The following is a 20917-nucleotide window of genomic DNA, read 5'->3' on the forward strand; positions in this document are numbered from 1 at the left end:
CTTTGGGTCTCGTCAGTGAGGTGCAGCCATATCCCTCTAAGCACATTGGGCAAGGAGTCCACGTCTGGTTTCCCCCATCACCCTTAGGGAGACTATTCCCAGGGTCATATTTACATATGCAAAACAGAAGAATGAGAAGCAGTCTGCCAGGAACGAACAGCAGCATCAATAGCTTGTTCTATGGCCCGGTTGCCACCTGGTAGTAGCTTCTTTTTGTTTTGCATAAGGAAATAAGGTAGCTAGGAAGCAAAGTGATCTAGAAATTGAGTTGATGAGCCAGGGGGTCGGTATATGACTGCAACACGTATAGAGAGGGGAGAGAATAAGCTAATCATGTGGGTTTCGAATGAGGAAAATGTGAGGGAAGAGATGGGTTGTATTTGTTGAAAGGTGCAACGAGAGGAAAGTAAAATACCTGCACCACTTCCTTGTCTATTAACAAACCTAGGAGTGTGGCTAAATAGGAGACCCCCATGTGACAGTGCAGCAGTGAATGCTGTGTCTAAAGAAGAGAGACAGGTTTCTGTAAAAGCCAGAAGGTCGAAGGGGTGGGAGATAAAGAGGTCATGGATAGAAGTTAACTTGTTGCAAACAGAGCAAGAGTTCCAGAGTGCACAAGTGAAGTGGGTAGTGCCTTAAGATACAAGAGGAATGTGAATAAGGTTACCAGAGTTTTGGTTTGAGTCGATGGTAAGGTACACATGGATGTGCATTGCTAGGAAGTTGTCGGAGACCAGGATTGGGGGAGATGTCACCAGCAGCTAGTATAAGCAAGAGGGAGATTGACATAAGGGATGCAGATTTGCGGTAATGAGATAAGGTGCGGGGGGGGGGGGGAGAGTGTTTAGGAATGTGTAAGTTCATGAGTACAAAACAAAAGTAAGGTGAGTTTAAGAGAGATGGGCTAATAGAACAGTGCAGGTATTGAGGGGGAAGGAGTAATTGAATATAGTAGTTTGTTATAGCAACAAGAGGTAGCAAAAAGGAATATGAAGATATTGAGCATTTTTACGAAAGTGGGAACGAATTAAAATGCAGTATTACAGCAGCACTTGCATATGGAAACAATGAGATACATTAAACACAATGTTACATAGTACATAGTACTTGCCTTGTGTCTTGACCCCTTATTCAATTCTTGTATAATTCTTATCTTAATGCCTCACTTTTATAAAATGTCCATATGTGAAATATGCTATGGTTTCTGTAGCTGGAAGGGTTGCATGCTCTTGTACTTTTCTTCATTTTTATAAGGAAGAGAAAACTGTTACCACTAGTGTGTGTATCTATCACAGAAGCTGTAATGTACATGCGCCATCATAAATATAGTATCACACTCCTGTATGAACATTAAACGGAAGCTATGTCAGAGTTATTGCTTTAAAGTCTGTCATTGAAATAAAGCATTATTTAATGCTGTAGACAGGGCTGTACCGCTTGGTCAGTGCATTTCCCCCCCCCCCCCCCCCCCCCCCTGTAATTCTTGTTTTCATATGGGCACACATCTTATTAAAGGACTACTAAATACAGTATAATTGGATAATTAATACACAATAAAAAAAAAATGCAAAAACACGTTGCATTTGAATCAAGTGGTAGAATATTTTCTGTCAAATTTCAAAGTGAATCCAATTTTCCCTCCCCCTGTATCATGTGATAGTCATCAACCAATCAGAAAATGCATATATGTATATACTGTGCACTTTTGCACATGCTCAGTAGGTGCTGGGGTCTGGGAAAGTGTGCATATAAAAATAATGTGCACATTTTGATAATGGAAGTATATTGGAAAGGTTTTTTTTTGTTTTGTTTTTTTAAACTGCATGTCATGAAATTCTAATTTTGTCTTTAGTAAGACGCAGAGAGCCAGCTTGCATTTTAGTGAGTGTTTTTACAGAATGATGTAGGACTATGCTGCATTTCATTGTATAACTGCATCGGTTTACTGTACTTGGTTTAAAAACTAAGCATGGTTGTATTGAAATGTAAAGTAAGCTTTACTAGACTTTTAAACACATGCTTAAAATCCTTAAATCTTGCTCCTTCTAATCGATCAAAATCAAGTTAGCATGAATGTCTATGCCCACTTGTCATCTTACCCCAAATTGTTCAAAAAAAGTGTTTTCAATAACAATGGTATACCTGTGCTCTATGGGTGTATGCATGCCGCCATATTGTGACGTGCGTTACACACAGGTACACCAGTCACATGACACACACGCATAGTGTTCTATTATGTATTTGCTGCTTACTTGGAAGGAATCACATCTGCAGCACACGCTCACTGCTGTAATGCATACAACAGCAGCACATGCGATTCTTGCAGAGCGTGTGCTGCAGTGTTTGTGGAGATAATGTTTAAAATGTGACAACACAGCAATACATACGTTAGTAAATGCACGGCGTCATGAACAGTGTAGCACTATACAAAACATATCTATATTAAAGCTATTTATACCGGTGTGTATTTAGTACCATGGGAAATAACATATAGCATGATGCTACAGCGATTCTATATATTGTAACATAAGGATTGTGAAAGCCAGAACTGTAAATCATGGGGGAGGGGAGCGGATTGTCTCATGCGAGAAAAGGCCACACAGGGATTAATTACACCGGATCCTACTGCCCTGTATATCTGTACACCCTGGATTAAGCCTGGTGACCCTGGTGTAAATGTTAGCCAGGAGCTCACTGCAATGTACAAGTCCCCATTCAGTGCCCGAGATCACCTTGACTCCCAGGATTCGCGCACACATACATCCGGCGGTGACATGATGATGGCTGGTGTAGTCTGAAGGGGAGCAAACGATACGAACAAGACAGGACAGAGAGATCACACAGAGCAGTTGTAATCGGCTAAGCTGACGGTGCCTGAAAGGCTGACTGTGCCTGAAAGGCCGGAGCCGGGACAAGGTTGAAAAGAATGTCACTCCACACACTAATGTCACTCCACAAGCCCGCTAACAAAAGGCAGTCTAGTCTGTCACTGCCGGCTTGTGGAGTGACATTAGTGTGTGGAGTGACATTAATTTTGTTGACCAAGAGGCGTGGTTCACGACTTCCTTTTCAACCTTGTCCCGGCTCCGGCCTTTCAGGCACCGTCAGCTTAGCCGATTACAACTGCTCTGTGTGATCTCTCTGTCCTGTCTTGTTCGTATCGTTTGCTCCCCTTCAGACTACACCAGCCATCATCATGTCACCGCCGGACGTATGTGTGCGCGAATCCTGGGAGTCAAGGTGATCTCGGGCACTGAATGGGGACTTGTACATTGCAGTGAGCTCCTGGCTAACATTTACACCAGGGTCACCAGTCTTAATCCAGTGTGTACAGATATACAGGGCAGTAGGATCCGGTGTAATTAATCCCTGTGTGGCCTTTTCTCTTGTTAAGTGTATCCAGTCCACGGATCATCCATTACTTATGGGATATTAACTCCTCCCCAACAGGAAGTGCAAGAGGATTCACCCAGCAGAGCTGCTATATAGCTCCTCCCCTAACTGCCATTACCAGTCATTACCAGGACTGTGGTGATTATACTTAGTTTCATACCTTCAATCAAAAGTTTGTTATTTTATAATAGCACTGGAGTGTGTTATTCCTTCTCTGGTAGAATTTGAAGAAGAATCTACCTGAGTTTTTCTATGATTTTAGCCGGAGTAGTTAAGATCATATTGCTGTTTCTCGGCCATCTGAGGAGAGGTAAACTTCAGATCAGGGGACAGCGGGCAGATTAATCTGCAAAGAGGTATGTAGCAGCTTATTATTTTCTGACAATGGAATTGATGAGAAAATTCTGCCATACCGATATAATGTAAACTCAGCCTTAAATGCAGTAGCAGCAACTGGTATCAGGCTGTCATGTATGTATATTTTACACTTCAGTATTCTGGGGAATGGCACTTCACTGGAATTATACTGTATGCATAAAACTTTAGCCTAATTTGCAGGGACTAGCAACAGGCTTTTTAATAACACTCAATTTATTAATGTTAAACGTTTTTTGCTGGCATGTAAAATCGTTTAATTTTCTGAGGTACTGGGTGAAAAAATGTTTTGGGCACTATTTTTTTCCACTTGGCAGTCGTTTTATTTAATTTATGACAGTTTACTGATCTCTCTCACTGTTATGTGTGAGGGGGAGAGGTGCTTTTGCTACGCATCAAAAAATTCAGTCAGAAGTTTGTCTTCCCTGCATGATCCAGTTCAGAACTCAGGGGTCTTCAAAACTTGTTTTGAGTGAGGTAATCACTCACAGCAGAGCTGTGAGATTGTAGTTGACTGTGATAAAAAAACGTTTATTTCTGTATTTTTTTTTTTCTGCTATCAGGGTTAGTTAACCTTTGCTAATGGGAGCAATCCTTTGCTAAAATTGTGTTTTTTACAAAGATTTGATGCTATAACTTTTCAGTTTATTAATTTTCAACTGTCATAACTTTTTCTGTGCTTCTTATAGGCACAGTACGTTTTCATATTATAGTAAATTACTTGAAAAGTATTTCCAAGTTGCTAGTTTATTTGCTAGTGTGTTAAACATGTCTGATTCAGAGGAAGATATCTGTGCTATATGTGCTAAAGCCAAAGTGGAGCCCAATAGAAATTTATGTACTAACTGCATTGATGCTACTTTAAATAAAAGTCAATCTGTACAAATTGAACATATTTCACCAAACAACGAGGGGAGAGTTATGCCGACTAACTCGCCTCACAAGTCAGTACCTGCATCTCCCGCTCGGGAGGTGCGTGATATTGTAGCGCCGAGTACATCTGGGCGGCCATTACAAATCACATTACAGGATATGGCTACTGTTATGACTGAAGTTTTGGCTAAATTACCAGAACTAAGAGGTAAGCGTGATCACTCTGGGGTGAGAACAGAGTGCGCTGATAATATTAGGGCCATGTCAGACACTGCGTCACAATTTGCAGAACATGAGGACGGAGAGCTTCATTCTGCGGGTGACGGTTCTGATCCAAACAAACTGGATTCAGATATTTCAAATTTTAAATTTAAGCTGGAAAACCTCCGTGTATTACTAGGGGAGGTGTTAGCGGCTCTGAATGATTGTAACACAGTTGCAATACCAGAGAAAATGTGTAGGTTGGATAAATATTTTGCGGTACCGGCGAGTACTGACGTTTTTCCTATACCTAAGAGACTTACTGAAATTGTTACTAAGGAGTGGGATAGACCCGGTGTGCCGTTCTCACCCCCTCCGATATTTAGAAAGATGTTTCCAATAGACGCCACCACACGGGACTTATGGCAAACGGTCCCTAAGGTGGAGGGAGCAGTTTCTACTTTAGCTAAGCGTACCACTATCCCGGTGGAGGATAGCTGTGCCTTTTCAGATCCAATGGATAAAAAGTTAGAGGGTTACCTTAAGAAAATGTTTGTTCAACAAGGTTTTATATTGCAACCTCTTGCATGCATTGCGCCTGTCACGGCTGCAGCAGCATTTTGGTTTGAGTCTCTGGAAGAGACACTTGAATCGGCTCCATTAGATGAGATTACACACAAGCTTAAAGCCCTTAAGTTAGCTAACTCATTTATTTCAGATGCCGTAGTACATTTAACTAAACTTACGGCTAAGAATTCCGGATTCGCCATTCAGGCACGCAGAGCACTGTGGCTAAAATCCTGGTCAGCTGACGTTACTTCTAAATCTAAATTGCTTAATATACCTTTCAAAGGGCAGACCTTATTCGGGCCCGGGTTGAAAGAAATTATCGCTGACATTACAGGAGGTAAAGGCCATGCCCTGCCTCAAGACAGAGCCAAACCTAAGGCTAGACAGTCTAATTTTCGTTCCTTTCGTAATTTCAAAGCAGGAGCAGCATCAACTTCCTCTGCACCAAAACAGGAAGGAGCTGTTGCTCGCTACAGACAAGGCTGGAGACCTAACCAGTCCTGGAACAAGGGCAAGCAGGCCAGGAAACCTGCTGCTGCCCCTAAGACAGCATGAATCGAGGGCCCCCGATCCGGGAACGGATCTAGTGGGGGGCAGACTTTCTCTCTTCGCCCAGGCTTGGGCAAGAGATGTCCAGGATCCCTGGGCGTTAGAGATCATATCTCAGGGATACCTTCTAGACTTCAAATTCTCTCCCCCAAGAGGGAGATTTCATCTGTCAAGGTTGTCAACAAACCAAATAAAGAAAGAGGCGTTTCTACGCTGCGTACAAGATCTTTTATTAATGGGAGTGATCCATCCGGTTCCGCGGTCGGAACAAGGACAAGGGTTTTACTCAAATCTGTTTGTGGTTCCCAAAAAAGAGGGAACTTTCAGGCCTATCTTGGATTTAAAGATCCTAAACAAATTCCTAAGAGTTCCATCGTTCAAAATGGAAACTATTCGGACAATTTTACCCATGATCCAAAAGGGTCAGTACATGACCACAGTGGATTTAAAGGATGCTTACCTTCACATACCGATTCACAAAGATCATTACCGGTATCTAAGGTTTGCCTTTCTAGACAGGCATTACATGTTTGTAGCTCTTCCATTCGGATTGGCTACGGCTCCGAGAATCTTCACAAAGGTTCTGGGTGCTCTTCTGGCGGTACTAAGACCGCGAGGAATTGCGGTAGCTCCGTACCTAGACGACATTCTGATACAAGCTTCAAGCTTTCAAACTGCCAAGTCTCATACAGAGTTAGTACTGGCATTTCTAAGGTCGCATGGATGGAAGGTGAACGAAAAGAAGAGTTCTCTCTTTCCACTCACAAGAGTTCCCTTCTTGGGGACTCTTATAGATTCTGTAGAAATGAAGATTTACCTGACAGAAGACAGGTTAACAAAGCTTCAAAATGCATGCCGTGTCCTTCATTCCATTCAACACCCGTCAGTAGCTCAATGCATGGAGGTGATCGGCTTAATGGTAGCAGCAATGGACATAGTACCCTTTGCACGCCTACATCTCAGACCGCTGCAATTGTGCATGCTAAGTCAGTGGAATGGGGATTACTCAGACTTGTCCCCTACTCTGAATCTGGATCAAGAGACCAGAAATTCTCTTCTATGGTGGCTTTCTCGGCCACATCTGTCCAGGGTGATGCCATTCAGCAGGCCAGACTGGACAATTGTAACAACAGACGCCAGCCTACTAGGTTGGGGCGCTGTCTGGAATTCTCTGAAGGCTCAGGGACAATGGAATCAGGAGGAGAGTCTCCTACCAATAAACATTCTGGAATTGAGAGCAGTTCTCAATGCCCTTCTGGCTTGGCCCCAGTTAACAACTCGGGGGTTCATCAGGTTTCAGTCGGACAACATCACGACTGTAGCTTACATCAACCATCAGGGAGGGACAAGAAGCTCCCTAGCAATGATGGAAGTATCAAAGATAATTCGCTGGGCAGAGTCTCACTCTTGCCACCTGTCAGCAATCCACATCCCGGGAGTGGAGAACTGGGAGGCGGATTTCTTAAGTCGTCAGACTTTTCATCCGGGGGAGTGGGAACTTCATCCGGAGGTCTTTGCCCAAATACTTCGACGTTGGGGCAAACCAGAGATAGATCTCATGGCGTCTCGACAGAACGCCAAGCTTCCTCGTTACGGGTCCAGATCCAGGGATCCGGGAGCGGTTCTGATAGATGCTTTGACAGCACCTTGGACCTTCGGGATGGCTTATGTGTTTCCACCCTTCCCGATGCTTCCACGATTGATTGCCAGAATCAAACAGGAGAGAGCATCAGTGATTCTAATAGCACCTGCATGGCCACGCAGGACTTGGTATGCAGATCTAGTGGACATGTCATCCTGTCCACCTTGGTCGCTACCTCTGAAACAGGACCTTCTGACATCAAAATCTAATTTCTCTGAAGCTGACTGCTTGGAAATTGAACGCTTGATTTTATCAAAACGTGGTTTTTCTGAGTCAGTTATTGATACCTTAATACAGGCTAGAAAGCCTGTTACCAGAAAGATTTACCATAAGATATGGCGCAAATACTTATATTGGTGCGAATCCAAGAGTTACTCATGGAGTAAGGTTAGGATTCCGAGGATATTGTCTTTTCTACAAGAAGGTTTAGAAAAGGGTTTATCCGCTAGTTCCTTAAAGGGACAGATTTCAGCTCTGTCCATTCTTTTACACAAACGTCTGTCAGAAGTTCCGGACGTTCAAGCTTTTTGTCAGGCTTTAGCTAGGATCAAGCCTGTGTTTAAAACTGTTGCTCCACCATGGAGTTTGAACTTAGTTCTTAATGTTTTACAGGGGGTTCCGTTTGAACCCCTTCATTCCATTGATATCAAGTTGTTATCTTGGAAAGTTCTGTTTTTAATGGCGATTTCCTCGGCTCGAAGAGTCTCTGAGTTATCTACCTTACATTGTGATTCTCCTTATCTGATTTTTCATTCAGACAAGGTAGTTCTGCGTACTAAACCTGGGTTCCTACCTAAGGTGGTCACTAACAGGAATATCAATCAAGAGATTGTGGTTCCATCTTTGTGTCCTAATCCTTCTTCGAAAAAGGAACGTCTGCTACACAATCTAGATGTAGTCCGTGCCCTGAAATTTTATCTACAGGCAACTAAGGATTTTCGACAAAGGTCTTCCCTGTTTGTCGTTTATTCTGGTCAGAGGAGAGGTCAAAAAGCTTCGGCTACCTCTCTCTCCTTTTGGCTTCGTAGCATAATACGGTTAGCCTATGAGACTGCTGGACAGCAGCCTCCTGAAAGAATTACAGCACATTCTACTAGAGCTGTGGCTTCCACTTGGGCCTTTAAGAATGAGGCTTCTGTTGAACAGATTTGCAAGGCTGCAACTTGGTCTTCTCTTCATACTTTTTCCAAATTTTACAAATTTGACACTTTTGCTTCTTCGGAGGCTGTTTTTGGGAGAAAGGTTCTTCAGGCAGTGGTTCCTTCCGTATAAAGAGCCTGCCTGTCCCTCCCGTCATCCGTGTACTTTAGCTTTGGTATTGGTATCCCATAAGTAATGGATGATCCGTGGACTGGATACACTTAACAAGAGAAAACATAATTTATGCTTACCTGATAAATTTATTTCTCTTGTAGCGTATCCAGTCCACGGCCCGCCCTGTCACTTTAAGGCAGGTAATTTTTCCATTAAACTACAGTCACCACTGCACCCTATGGTTTTCCTTTCTCTACATGTTTTCGGTCGAATGACTGGTAATGGCAGTTAGGGGAGGAGCTATATAGCAGCTCTGCTGGGTGAATCCTCTTGCACTTCCTGTTGGGGAGGAGTTAATATCCCATAAGTAATGGATGATCCGTGGACTGGATACACTACAAGAGAAATAAATTTATCAGGTAAGCATAAATTATGTTTTTCTCGCATGAGACAGTCCGCTCCCCTCCTCCCTGATTTACAGTTCTGGCTTTCACAATCCTTATCACGTTACAATATATAGAATCGCTGTAGCATCATGCTATATGTTATTTACTTTCCCATGGTACTAAATACACACCGGTATAAATAGCTTTAATATAGATATGTTTTGAATAGTGCTACACTGTTCATGACGCCGTGCATTTACTAACTTATGTATTGCTGTGTTGTCACATTTTAAACATTATCTCCACAAACACTGCAGCACACGCTCTGCAAGAATCACATGTGCTGCTGTTGTATGCATCACAGCAGTGAGCGTGTGCTGCAGATGTGATTCCTTCTAAGTAAGCAGCAAATACATAATAGAACACTATGCGTGCGTGTCATGTGACTGGTGTACCTGTGTGTAACGCACGTCACAAATATGGCGGCATGCATACAACCATAGAGCACACAGAAGCACAGGTATACCATTGTTATTGAAAACACTTTTTTTTAACAATTTGGGGTAAGATGACAAGTGGGCATAGACATTCATGCTAACTTGATTTTGATTGATTAGAAGGAGCAAGATTTAAGGATTTTAACAGGCAGGTGTTAAGTGTCCCTTTAATTTCTTGCACTTATAATAATAATAATATCCTTTTAAGTTCTCTAATTTTTTAAATCTAAAAGTGTTAGTTTTTTTTGTTTGTTTTTTAATTATGTTCCGGTTATTAAATATATAAATGTCTACCAATGTTGCTGTTTCACTTTTATGCCACAAACTGTGGACTTACTGGTAGATTCAATATCAGACTAAAAAGCTGTGAACTTATTTATTTGTTATTAAAAGTTTAAATAGTGACATTTTTATATGCCTGTTCAAAAAATGAGTTGTATGTTCTTTTAAGGGGACGATATATATTCTTTCGCTCGCTCTCGTTTTCTCTCTCTCCCGCTCTTCTTTTTTTTTTTTTTTTTTTTTTTTTTTTTTTTTTTTTGTCACACACACCAACTAAATTACAATGGTTGCAACTCGCCACGCTCCTGGGTTTTTTTTTTGTGTGTTTTTTTTTTTTTACCCCTTACAATTATCAGTTAGTGAATCTGGATCTTTACAGTTGGCACCACTGGAGCTTATAATTGTTATTTAACTTTTAAACTGTGTCAAAAAACTGCAAAGATATACGACTTCTGCTCTCTATTATGTGAGCTAAACTGAAGTGATAGGTACAGCTGTTAGAAGCAGTGCACTTGCACAGATCTGCTTTTTATCACCGATTTAACGATTACACGAGCTACAACATGGCAGCGCCCAGTATAAAATGCAGAGCTTTACCAACTGGATTATGTAATGAGTTAAAATAAGACCATGGCTTTAAAGAGAGCTGCAGGTACAGGAGGAAAAACTATAGTATGCAAAGTAGTAACAATGGCACTGTAGTTCAATGCCCCTTATAAGGAGTAGTAAGAGTTGTCATTAAGCATACTGTTCCTACGGGCATATGGTATAACGTTTGAGATTACTTTCCATGTAAAATTATAAAAGGAGTGTGATGTACACCTTTGCATTCTTTTTCTTTGCACAAAGAGTGGGTTACAGGGCTGCACTGTTGGTTTTTTAATTGGTTTTTATTACTAAACCTGGATATGCTGGTAATTTGGAGCTACTAGTATCTATTTTGTAATAGCAGTAGATGTTGGTTGGTTGTTTTTTACCATTACACAATGTCACCTTATTGGAGTACACCTCTCTATACTTTGTATGAATAACCCTTGATTTAAAACAAAATCCTGCTGGCATCATCTTATTAGATACTGCTTCTGTTCCTGTAACATACCAATACAGAACAAGGGCTTGCCATTCTTTCTATATTAACAATACACTTCCACTGAATTTGTAGCCCATCTTATCTCATCCTTCACTCCTAATGAATCTGCATGAATTTCAAGTAGTTGGCGTTTCTAGGGCATGATTATATAACCTTGTTCATTTCAGCTGATCTGCAATTACTAGCTTGCTATTTTTTCCCTAAACCCTGCAATGCAACAAAACAAGCTGCATAAAGAGATTTGGGGTGGGGGGCGGGTGTGTAACAACATTTTGGAGTATTGGATATATTTTATAACTTTATACTAGATAGTCCAGATTTGAGTGATATTTGTCTCCTAAGCATATTGGCTTTTACATTTCTAATCCTCATCTTTTATATATATATCTTGCAGCTGGCTTATTGCTATCCTGGCTCAGTTAAATCCACTTTTTGGCCCACAGTTGACCTCTGATGTCATTTACTACCTAAGATATCACTGGCCTTAAGAAGATAGTTTTTCTGCTGCTCTGATATCTCCAGGTAAATTGCAAGTATTGCAAATCTTATTGTTGTTATGCTGACATATGCCTCTGTTTATGTAACCATGCTTTATTAATGTATTATTTTTTGTATTTACAATAATTGCCATCCATTTATGAATGGGACGTAATAATGTAATATTATTGTTTATTTGTATAGCGCCACCAAATTCCGTAGCTATGTAATAATAAAATGCTGTATTATGTTAACAGCATTTTATTATTGCACAAATGCTTGTAAATATTTTTCACCCCTGTTAACTTTTAAATACATTTCTCACTGCCAAAGCTGATCCTGAACAGGACATGGATGATGATTGGTGGCTATGTGCATATACTGCTGCTGATTGGCTCAGCCACCATATATTGCATCTCCCTTACAGATTTGGTCTGGGTGTTTTTAACCTATTTGCAGGGGTTAAAGGGACACTCAAGTTAAAATTAAACTTCATGATTCAGATAGAGCATTCAATTTTAAACAACTTTCCAATTTGCTTCCATTAACAAAATGTGCACAGTCTTTTTATATTTACACTTTTTGAGTCACCAGCTCCTACTGAGCATGTGCAAGAATTCACAGCATATACGTATATGCATTTGTGATTGGCTGATGGCTGTCACATGATACAGTGGGAGTGGAAATAGACATAACTTTGCAATTTATTTAACAAAAATCTACTACTCATTTGAAGTTCAGACTAAGTGCTATTGCATTGTCTTCTTATCATGCATTTGTTGATTATGCAAATCTACAGTGTTGACTGGTCCTTTAAGCAAAATTACATGCAAGCATTTGTCCAATAATTACATTCTCTTTTATTTTTTCTTCTTAAACGGGGAGAGGCCACAGCTGCATTCATTACTTTTGGGAATTCAGAACCTGGCCACCAGGAGGAGGCAAAGACACCCCAGCTAAAGGCTTAAATACCTCCCCCACTTCCCTCATCCCCCAGTCATTCTGCCGAGGGAACAAGGAACAGTAGGAGAAATATAAGGTCAAAGGTGCCAGAAGAACAAATAAAATGTAAGTCCGCCTCATAGATAAAAATGGGCGGGGAGCTGTGGCCTCTCCCCGTCAGAAGAAAAGAAAATTATCAGGTAAGCATAATTTATGTTTTTCTTCTTAAACTGGTAGAGGCCACAGCTCCATTCATTACTTTTGGGAAAACAATACCCAAGCTATAGAGGACACTGAATGCAAAACGGGAGGGAAAAAAAGAGAGGTGGACCCCAGTCATTCTTTGCCTTTCGTCATAGGAGGTTGGCAGAGAAGTGTCGGAGGATTTCGGAGTAGTCTCTTATGTAGGGTAGTACTCTTTGAGATGGCACTGAGGTTTTAAGTAGTCCTGTTAGCCTCTCAGTGAGAAGTTGAAAGAAAGTTAGAGTCCAGAGATGCAGGGAGAGTATTTCTGCAAAACCATCCCGACTCATATTAACAGCTCCTTAAAAAATAGTCGTTGACCAGTTTCGCTGCCTTTTTTCTTCACTCATGTCCATGTCAGAAGTGATCCTACTATATGTCACACTTGAAGGGCCATGTCACTGTTCCACGGCATAGATTCTGGTAAGATCATTTAATTTTTTTATACATGTATGATAACGCAACAAGACAGGGGGTCACAGTGTGACTCCTTTTATCTGTATAGAATCAAGGGTTAATATCTCCTGAGGGGGATTATTGAACAGTTGGGAATAATCCTATGTTTTTATGCTGCTTTTATGTTTGAGATGTTATGGGCTCATAGGCTGTTATGGAATGTACAGGTTTCACTTTCACTTTGAGAGCCATGCAGCGTACAATCTTGGCGCGCTTTTTCTTATCGCAGGGACGGTCCTGCATTGTGCACCATGTGATTCCTTCCCTTTTTCCTGACAGGGTGTCTATCAGAGAGAAGTCCTAAATCTCTGTACTGTCTGGGTCATGGGAGGGGGTGAGTGCCCCAGCCATTGGGATATAAAGGTGCATTTTTTTTTTTAAATAAAATAAAATGTTTTATTTCTATAGTTCTCCGGTTATTGCACTAGCGATGGAGGATTCTACTAAAGAGTAATTCCTGTTTATATCGTGAGGAGGCCTTAGTTCCGCTACCCTTAATTATGTTCCATATGCCTTGATAATGTGATAATATCAAACATGTATGATCCACTGAGCCGTCCACCTCTGAGTTATCGTCCAGTGAGGTGCGTACCCTACATTCTTATCTCTCCACACATGCAGTTTCCCCTAGAATTGCTGATCCTCCATCTGGAGGGGGCCATTTTTTCACCAGATGTTACTGCACAGACGGCGGTGTCTACGGCCTTTAATGCTTTACCTCGCTCTGGTAAGCGCAAGCGAAAGGTTCCATATTGCACTCCTTTCCAGAGTACATCAGATAATTTATTGGATTTAACTGATAGGGTTATGCGGGGATGAAGTTCTTTCTTCTACAAGATACGACGAGTCCACGGATTTCATCCTTGTGGGATATTATCCTCCTGCTAACAGGAAGTGGCAAAGAGCACCACAGCAGAGCTGTATATATAGCTCCTCCCTTCCCCTCCACCTCCAGTCATTCTCTTTGCCTGTGTTGTACTAGGAAGAGGTAAAGTGAGGTGTTAGTTTTAGTTGCTTCAATCAAGAAGTTTTTTATTTTAAATGGTACCGGTGTGTACTATTTTCCTCAGGGGGTTATGAAAGAAGATTTCTGCCCTGAGGTTGATGATCTTAGCAGCTGTAACTAAGATCCACGTTGGTTCCCACAAGACTTCTGAAGGTAACACGAGACATCTTCAATGTGGAGACGGTTTCATGCTACAAGCAGCATTGAGGTATGTGCAGCCCTTTTTTTTCTGAGGAGACTTGATATATCAGAACTGCCTGGCATTTCCCTGTAAGGGAATGGGGTAAGCAGTAGACCTGTTATACAGAGGGGTGGTACTGGAGTCCCTTACTTTTATTTTTTCTAAGTTGACATTATAAGGGCATTATATGACACTCTGGGAGAGGCAAAAACGGTTGATGGAGTTTTTTAATTTCATCAGATAACCAGTATGACTTGCTGGGATGTGTTTGGGGTGTTTATTTGTTCCACTTAGCTTTGTGTGCAAAACCGCTTCACCATGCGGTTGTTTTTAGGCCTACTCCGGCATCGCCCATAAGGGGCGGGGCTTGTTTTTGCGTGCTCAAATGCACACTTCCTTCTGACTGAGAAGCAGCAAGCAGTAACTCTGGTTGCTCCTGGACAGTGATTCTCTGGTCCGGAGTGTTGGCAAGTCATTTTGAAGTATCCTGGGGGCAGGTAGGCGCCACAGCAGAGCTGTGGCGAGGTGCAGGGGGTATTTTTGTGTAAACTGACATTTCTCTTGTAAGGTGTATCCAGTCCACGGATTCATCCTTTACTTGTGGGATATTCTCCTTCCCAACAGGAAGTGGCAAAGAGAGCACACAGCAGAGCTGTCCATATAGCTCCCCCTCTAGCTCCACCCCCAGTCATTCTCTTTGCCGGCTCTAAGCAATAGGGTCTCTCTCGGAAGGGTAAAGTGAATGTGGTGTTGATAGATGCTCTAGCAGCGCCTTGGTCCTTCAATCTGGCCTATGTGTTTCCACCGTTTCCTCTCCTTCCTCGTCTGGTTGCCAGAATCAAGCAGGAGAGGGCGTTGGTGCTTCTAATAGCGCCTGCGTGGCTACGCAGGACTTGGTATGCAGACCTAGTGGATATGTCATCCGTTCCACCATGGACTCTGCCAATGAGACAGGACCTTCTACTTCAAGGTCCTTTCAAACATCCAAATCTAATTTCTCTGCGTCTGACTGCTTGGAGATTGAACGCCTAATTCTATCTAAGCGTGGTTTCTCTGAGTCGGTTATCGATACCCTGATTCAGGCTAGAAAGCCTGTCACCAGGAAAATCTACCATAAGATTTGGCGAAAATATCTTTGTTGGTGCGAATCCAAGGGTTACTCATGGAGTAAGATTAGGATTCCTAGGATATTGTCCTTTCTCCAAGAAGGATTGGAGAAAGGATTATCAGCTAGTTCCTTAAAAGGACAGATATCTGCTTTGTCTATTCTTTTACACAAACGTCTGGCAGAGGTACCAGACGTTCAAGCGTTTAGTCAGGCTTTAGTCAGAATCAAGCCTGTTTATAGACCTGTGGCTCCGCCATGGAGTCTGAATTTAGTTCTTTCAGTTCTGCAAGGGGTTCCGTTTGAACCTTTACATTCCATAGATATTAAACTTTTATCTTGGAAAGTTTTGTTCTTGGTAGCTATCTCTTCTGCTCGAAGAGTTTCAGAGTTATCTGCTTTGCAGTGTGACTCACCTTACTTGGTGTTCCACGCGGATAAGGTAGTTTGCGTACCAAACCCGGTTTTATTCCTAAGGTTGTGTCTAATAAGAATATTAATCAGGAAATTGTTGTTCCTTCTCTGTGTCCTAATCCTTCTTCGAAGAAGGAACGTCTGTTACACAATCTTGATGTGGTTTGTGCTTTAAAGTTCTATTTACAAGCAACTAAGGATTTCAGACAAACGACTTCATTGTTTGTCATCTATTCTGGTAAGAGGAGAGGTCAGAAGGCGACTGCTACCTCTCTTTCCTTTTGGCTGAAAAGCATCATCCGTCTGGCCTATGAAACTGCTGGCCAGCAGCCTCCTGAAACAATTACTGCTCATTCTACCAGAGCAGTGGCTTCCACATGGGCTTTTAAAAATGAGGCTTCTGTTGAACAGATTTGTAAGGCAGCGACTTGGTCTTCGCTGCATACTTTTTCCAAATTTTACAAATTCGATACTTTTGCTTCTTCGGAGGCTATTTTTGGGAGAAAGGTTTTGCAAGCAGTGGTGCCTTCCGTTTAAGGTACCTGTCTTGTTCCCTCCCTTCACCCGTGTCCTAAAGCTTTGGTATTGGTATCCCACAAGTAAAGGATGAATCCGTGGACTGGATACACCTTACAAGAGAAAACAGAATTTATGCTTACCCATTAAATGACTTTCTCTTGTGAAGTATCCAGTCCACGGCCCGCCCTAGCTATTAAGTCAAGTAGAGTTTTTTGTTTAAACTACAGTCACCACTGCACCCTATGGTTTCTCCTTTTTCTTCCTAACCTCCGGTCGAATGACTGGGGGGTGGAGCTAGAGGGGGAGCTATATGGGGAGCTCTGCTGTGTGCTCTCTTTGCCACTTCCTGTTGGGAAGGAGAATATCCCACAAGTAAAGGATGAATCCGTGGACTGGATACACCACAAGAGAAAGTAATTTATCAGGTAAGCATAAATTCTGTTTTTTCTGATCTAAGTTAACTTTAGAGCTTTATTACTCCCCTTACTCCTGGGGTGCAGTAATTTTTGGAGCAAACAATAAGTTAATTTTTTAGACAAATTAACGTTATTTAAGCAGTTTTGGAAAAATTCTTCACTTTTTTTTATTTCTTAAAGGCGCAGTACATGTTTTTCAAAAAAATATTTAAAGCAATAAATGAAGTGTTTTAACGACTTCTGTGGTTATTACTAGTCTGTTCAACATGTCTGACATTGAGGAATCTCATTGTTCTATGTGTTTAGAAGCTATTGTGGGAACCCCCTATTACATTGTGTACCTCTTGTACTGAAAAGACCTTACATTGTAAAGTCCATATTTTAGGTCAGGAAAGTGTGCCTAAGGATGATTCTCAGTCTGAAGAGAATCAGGATATGCCATCCAATTCTCCCCAAGTGTCACAACCTTTAACACCCACACAAGTGACGCCAAGTACCTCTAGTGCGTCTAATTCCTTTACTCTGCAGGAGTTGGCTACAGTTATGTCAACTACCCTTACAGAGGTGTTATCTAAATTACCAGTGTTACAGGGTAAACGCAGTAGGTCAGGTATTAATGCGAATACTGAATCCTCTGATGCTTTATTAGCTATTTCCGGTGTACCCTCACAGTGTTCTGAGGTGGGGGTCAGGGAATTGCTGTCTGAGGGAGAGCTTTCAGACTCAGGGAATGTGTTACCTCAGACAGATTCGGAAGTTACGTCCTTTAAATTTAAGCTTGAACACCTCCGCCTGTTACTTCGGGAGGTTTTAGTGACTCCATTGTGATACCACCAGAGAAATTGTGTTAGATGGACAAATATCTAGAGGTGCCTACTTACACTGATGTTTTTCCGGTTCTTAAAAGAATTTCGGAAATTATAAAAAAAAAGGAATGGGATAGACCAGGTATACCGTTTTCTCCCCCCTCCTAATTTTAAGAAAATGTTTCCCATATCAAACACCATTCGGGACTCGTGGCAAACGGTCCCTAAGGTAGAGGGAGCTATATCTACCCTGGCTAAGCGTACAACTATACCCATCGAGGACAGTTGTGCTTTCAAAGACCCTATGGATAAAAAGTTAGAGGGTCTTCTAAAGAAATTATTTATTAATCAGGGTTTTCTTTTACAACCTACGGCCTGCATTTTTCCAGTAACTACTACAGCAGCTTTTTGGTTTGAGGCTCTGGAAGAGTCTCTAAAGGTTGAGACTCCGTTAGATGACATTTTGGATAGAATTAAGGCTCTTAAGCTAGCTAATTCTTTCATTACTGATGCTGCTTTTAAAATTGCTAAATTAGCGGCGAAAAATGCAGGTTTTGCTATTCTAGCGCGTAGAGCGTTATAGCTCAAATCTTGGTCTGCTGATGTTTCATCAAAAACTAAGCTTTTAGCTATTCCCTTTAAAGGTAAGACCCTTTTCGGGCCGAAATTGAAGGAAATAATTTCTGACATTACTGGAGGCAAAGGTCATGCCCTACCTCCAGGATAAGTCTGTTAAGATGAGGGGTAAACAAAATAATTTTCGCTCCTTTCGGAATTATAAAGGAGGACCCTCTGCTTCCTCTTCCTCCACAAAGCAGGAAGGGAATTTTGCCCAATCTAAGTCAGTCTGGAGACCCAACCAGACATGGAATAAAGGTAAACAATCCAAGAAGCCCGCTGCTACTACAAAGACAGCATGAAGGGGCGGCCTCCCGATCCGGGACTGGATCTAGTAGGGGGCAGACTGTCTGTCTTTCTTTGCCCAGGCTTGGGCAAGAGAGATGTTCAGGACCCCTGGGCGCTGTAAATAGTGACCCACGGTTATCGATTGGAATTCAAGGATTTTCTCCCAAGAGGGAGATTTCATCTTTCAAGATTATCTGCAGACCAGATAAAAAGAGAGGCGTTCTTACCCTGTGTAAATGTCATGTTCCGGTGTACATGCGCTCAGGATACAGACCCTCAGGGCGGTGGTAGGGATTTGAAGACACCGACCCCTGACCCGGGGAACAGTATCCTGGACGTGGATAGATGATATTCTGTGATTCATAGTTGCTAGAAGTTATTGTAGAATAAATGGAGAGTGCAAAATTTGTATACAATATATTCTGTCTTCACTGTGACTTATAGTTAGTTACTAGGAGTAGCTGCAGGATTCAATGAGAGAAAAATATAGCAATGTGGAATGTTCAGGCTTCAGAGTAAACTGGTAAAAGATTGACACTTAGATGCAAACTAAGGTTTGTTGCAAGGTTCACAGTACATAATATTATATAGAGCTGTATGTCAGAATTAAACAGAGCAGCACAGGTGATAGACAAGTTGCAAGTTTTAGGCATTAATTACATTTGTGCATATATATGCAAACTAAGGTTTGTTGCAGGTTCACAGTACATAATATTATATAGAGCTGTATGTCTGTAATAATCAGAGCAGCACAGGTGATAGTCAAGTTGCAAGTTAAAGGCATCAATTACTGTTTGTGCATATATTGGGGAATCACATGAAAGCTTTTAACTGAACACATAGATGCAGAGTTCTGAATATGTTAACATATTTGTAGAAGGATATTTCAGCTGTGACAACTTGTTGCAGAGAATAGTTATAAAGTTCTGAGTAAGATGCAGTTGTTATAATTAGAGAGTGATGATAACCAAAAGTATGCTTGATTTATAATAAAGTTCAGAGTTTAAGTAGCAGTGTCCAGGTAACAAAATGGAATTATTTGGATACTTGCGATTTGATGATTGTAGGCAGAGGAAATAGGAAAAACTGAAGCTTGAATATGTTGGTAGGATTCATGCAGGATCAACCACAGATCTCAGTTGTTTTCAGGAACCAACTTCAAAGTGAATGCAAAGCACATTAGACCCGAGAAGGCTTAAAAAGAGGCTGAGGGAATCGGGTGCATGAATGATTAATCAGGCAGGCAAACTGAATGTAAATACTGCTCAAAACAGCATGAGTGTCAGAATCAGGAAAGGCAGTCTTAAAGGGATAGTGACATTAGGCTGAGCTATGTTACAGTAAAAGACCTTTTTACCATGGGAGTAATTTGTCCCGTTCCAAGATCGGAACAGGGACAGGGGTTTTACTCAAATCTATTTGTGGTTCCCAAAAAAGAGGGAACTTTCCGACCCATCTTAGACCTCAAGTGTCTAAACAAGTTTCTAAACAATTCCCATCGTTCAAAATGGAGACTATACGAACAATCTTACCAATGATCCAGGACGGTCAATATATGACTACCGTGGACTTGAAGGATGCATACCTTCATATTCCTATCCACAAGGATCATCATCAGTTTCTAAGGTTTGCCTTCCTGGACAAACATTATCAGTTTGTGGCTTTTCCCTTCGGGTTGGCCACAGCACCCAGAATCTTCACAAAGGTTCTAGGGTCTTTTCTGGCGGTTCTCCGACCGCGAGGCATAGCAGTGGCGCCTTATCTGGACGATATTCTGATCCAGGTGTCAACGTATCAATTGACAAAATCTCACACGGACACAGTGTTGTCTTTCCTGAGAACTCATGGTTGGAAGGTGAACACAGAGAAAAGTTCACTAGTTCCACAGACAAGGGTTCCTTTCTTGGGAACTCTGACTCGGTAGCCATGAAAATATTTCTAACTGAGGTCAGAAAGTCAAAGATTCTAAATACTTGCCGAGCATTTCAGTCCATTCCTTGGCCATCAGTGGCTCAGTGTATGGAGGTAATTGGATTAATGGTAGCAGCAATGGACATCATTCCGTTTGCTCGCTTTCATCTCAGACCGCTGCAGCTGTGCATGCTCGGACAGTGGAATGGGGATTATGCGGATTTATCTCCTCAGATAAATCTAAATCAAGAAACCAGAGACTCTCTCTTCTTTGGTGGTTGTCGCCGGATCATCTGTCCCAGAGGACTTGTTTCCACAGACCCTCGTGGGTGATAGTGACAATGGACGCCAGCCTTCTGGGCTGGTGTGCAGTTTGGAATTCCCTGAAGGCTCAGGGTGTTTGGACTCAATTCATCAGATTCC

At 41.7% G+C, this 20917-nt stretch overlaps 1 protein-coding gene across 1 annotated transcript in view; it reads left to right on the plus strand.

Moving 5' to 3' along the window:
* Positions 1–20917, plus strand: part of ATP6V0E1 (ATPase H+ transporting V0 subunit e1) — a 59876-nt gene that overhangs the window by 23174 nt on the left and 15785 nt on the right. Inside the window, exon 3 of the mRNA XM_053717135.1 lies at positions 11507–11634. Within this exon, the coding sequence (XP_053573110.1) occupies positions 11507–11600 (94 nt within the window). The 3' untranslated portion in view covers positions 11601–11634. The remainder of the gene's footprint in view (positions 1–11506; positions 11635–20917) is intronic.

Source organism: Bombina bombina, chromosome 6, assembly GCF_027579735.1.
Source record: "Bombina bombina isolate aBomBom1 chromosome 6, aBomBom1.pri, whole genome shotgun sequence".
Classification (NCBI taxonomy): domain Eukaryota; kingdom Metazoa; phylum Chordata; class Amphibia; order Anura; family Bombinatoridae; genus Bombina; species Bombina bombina.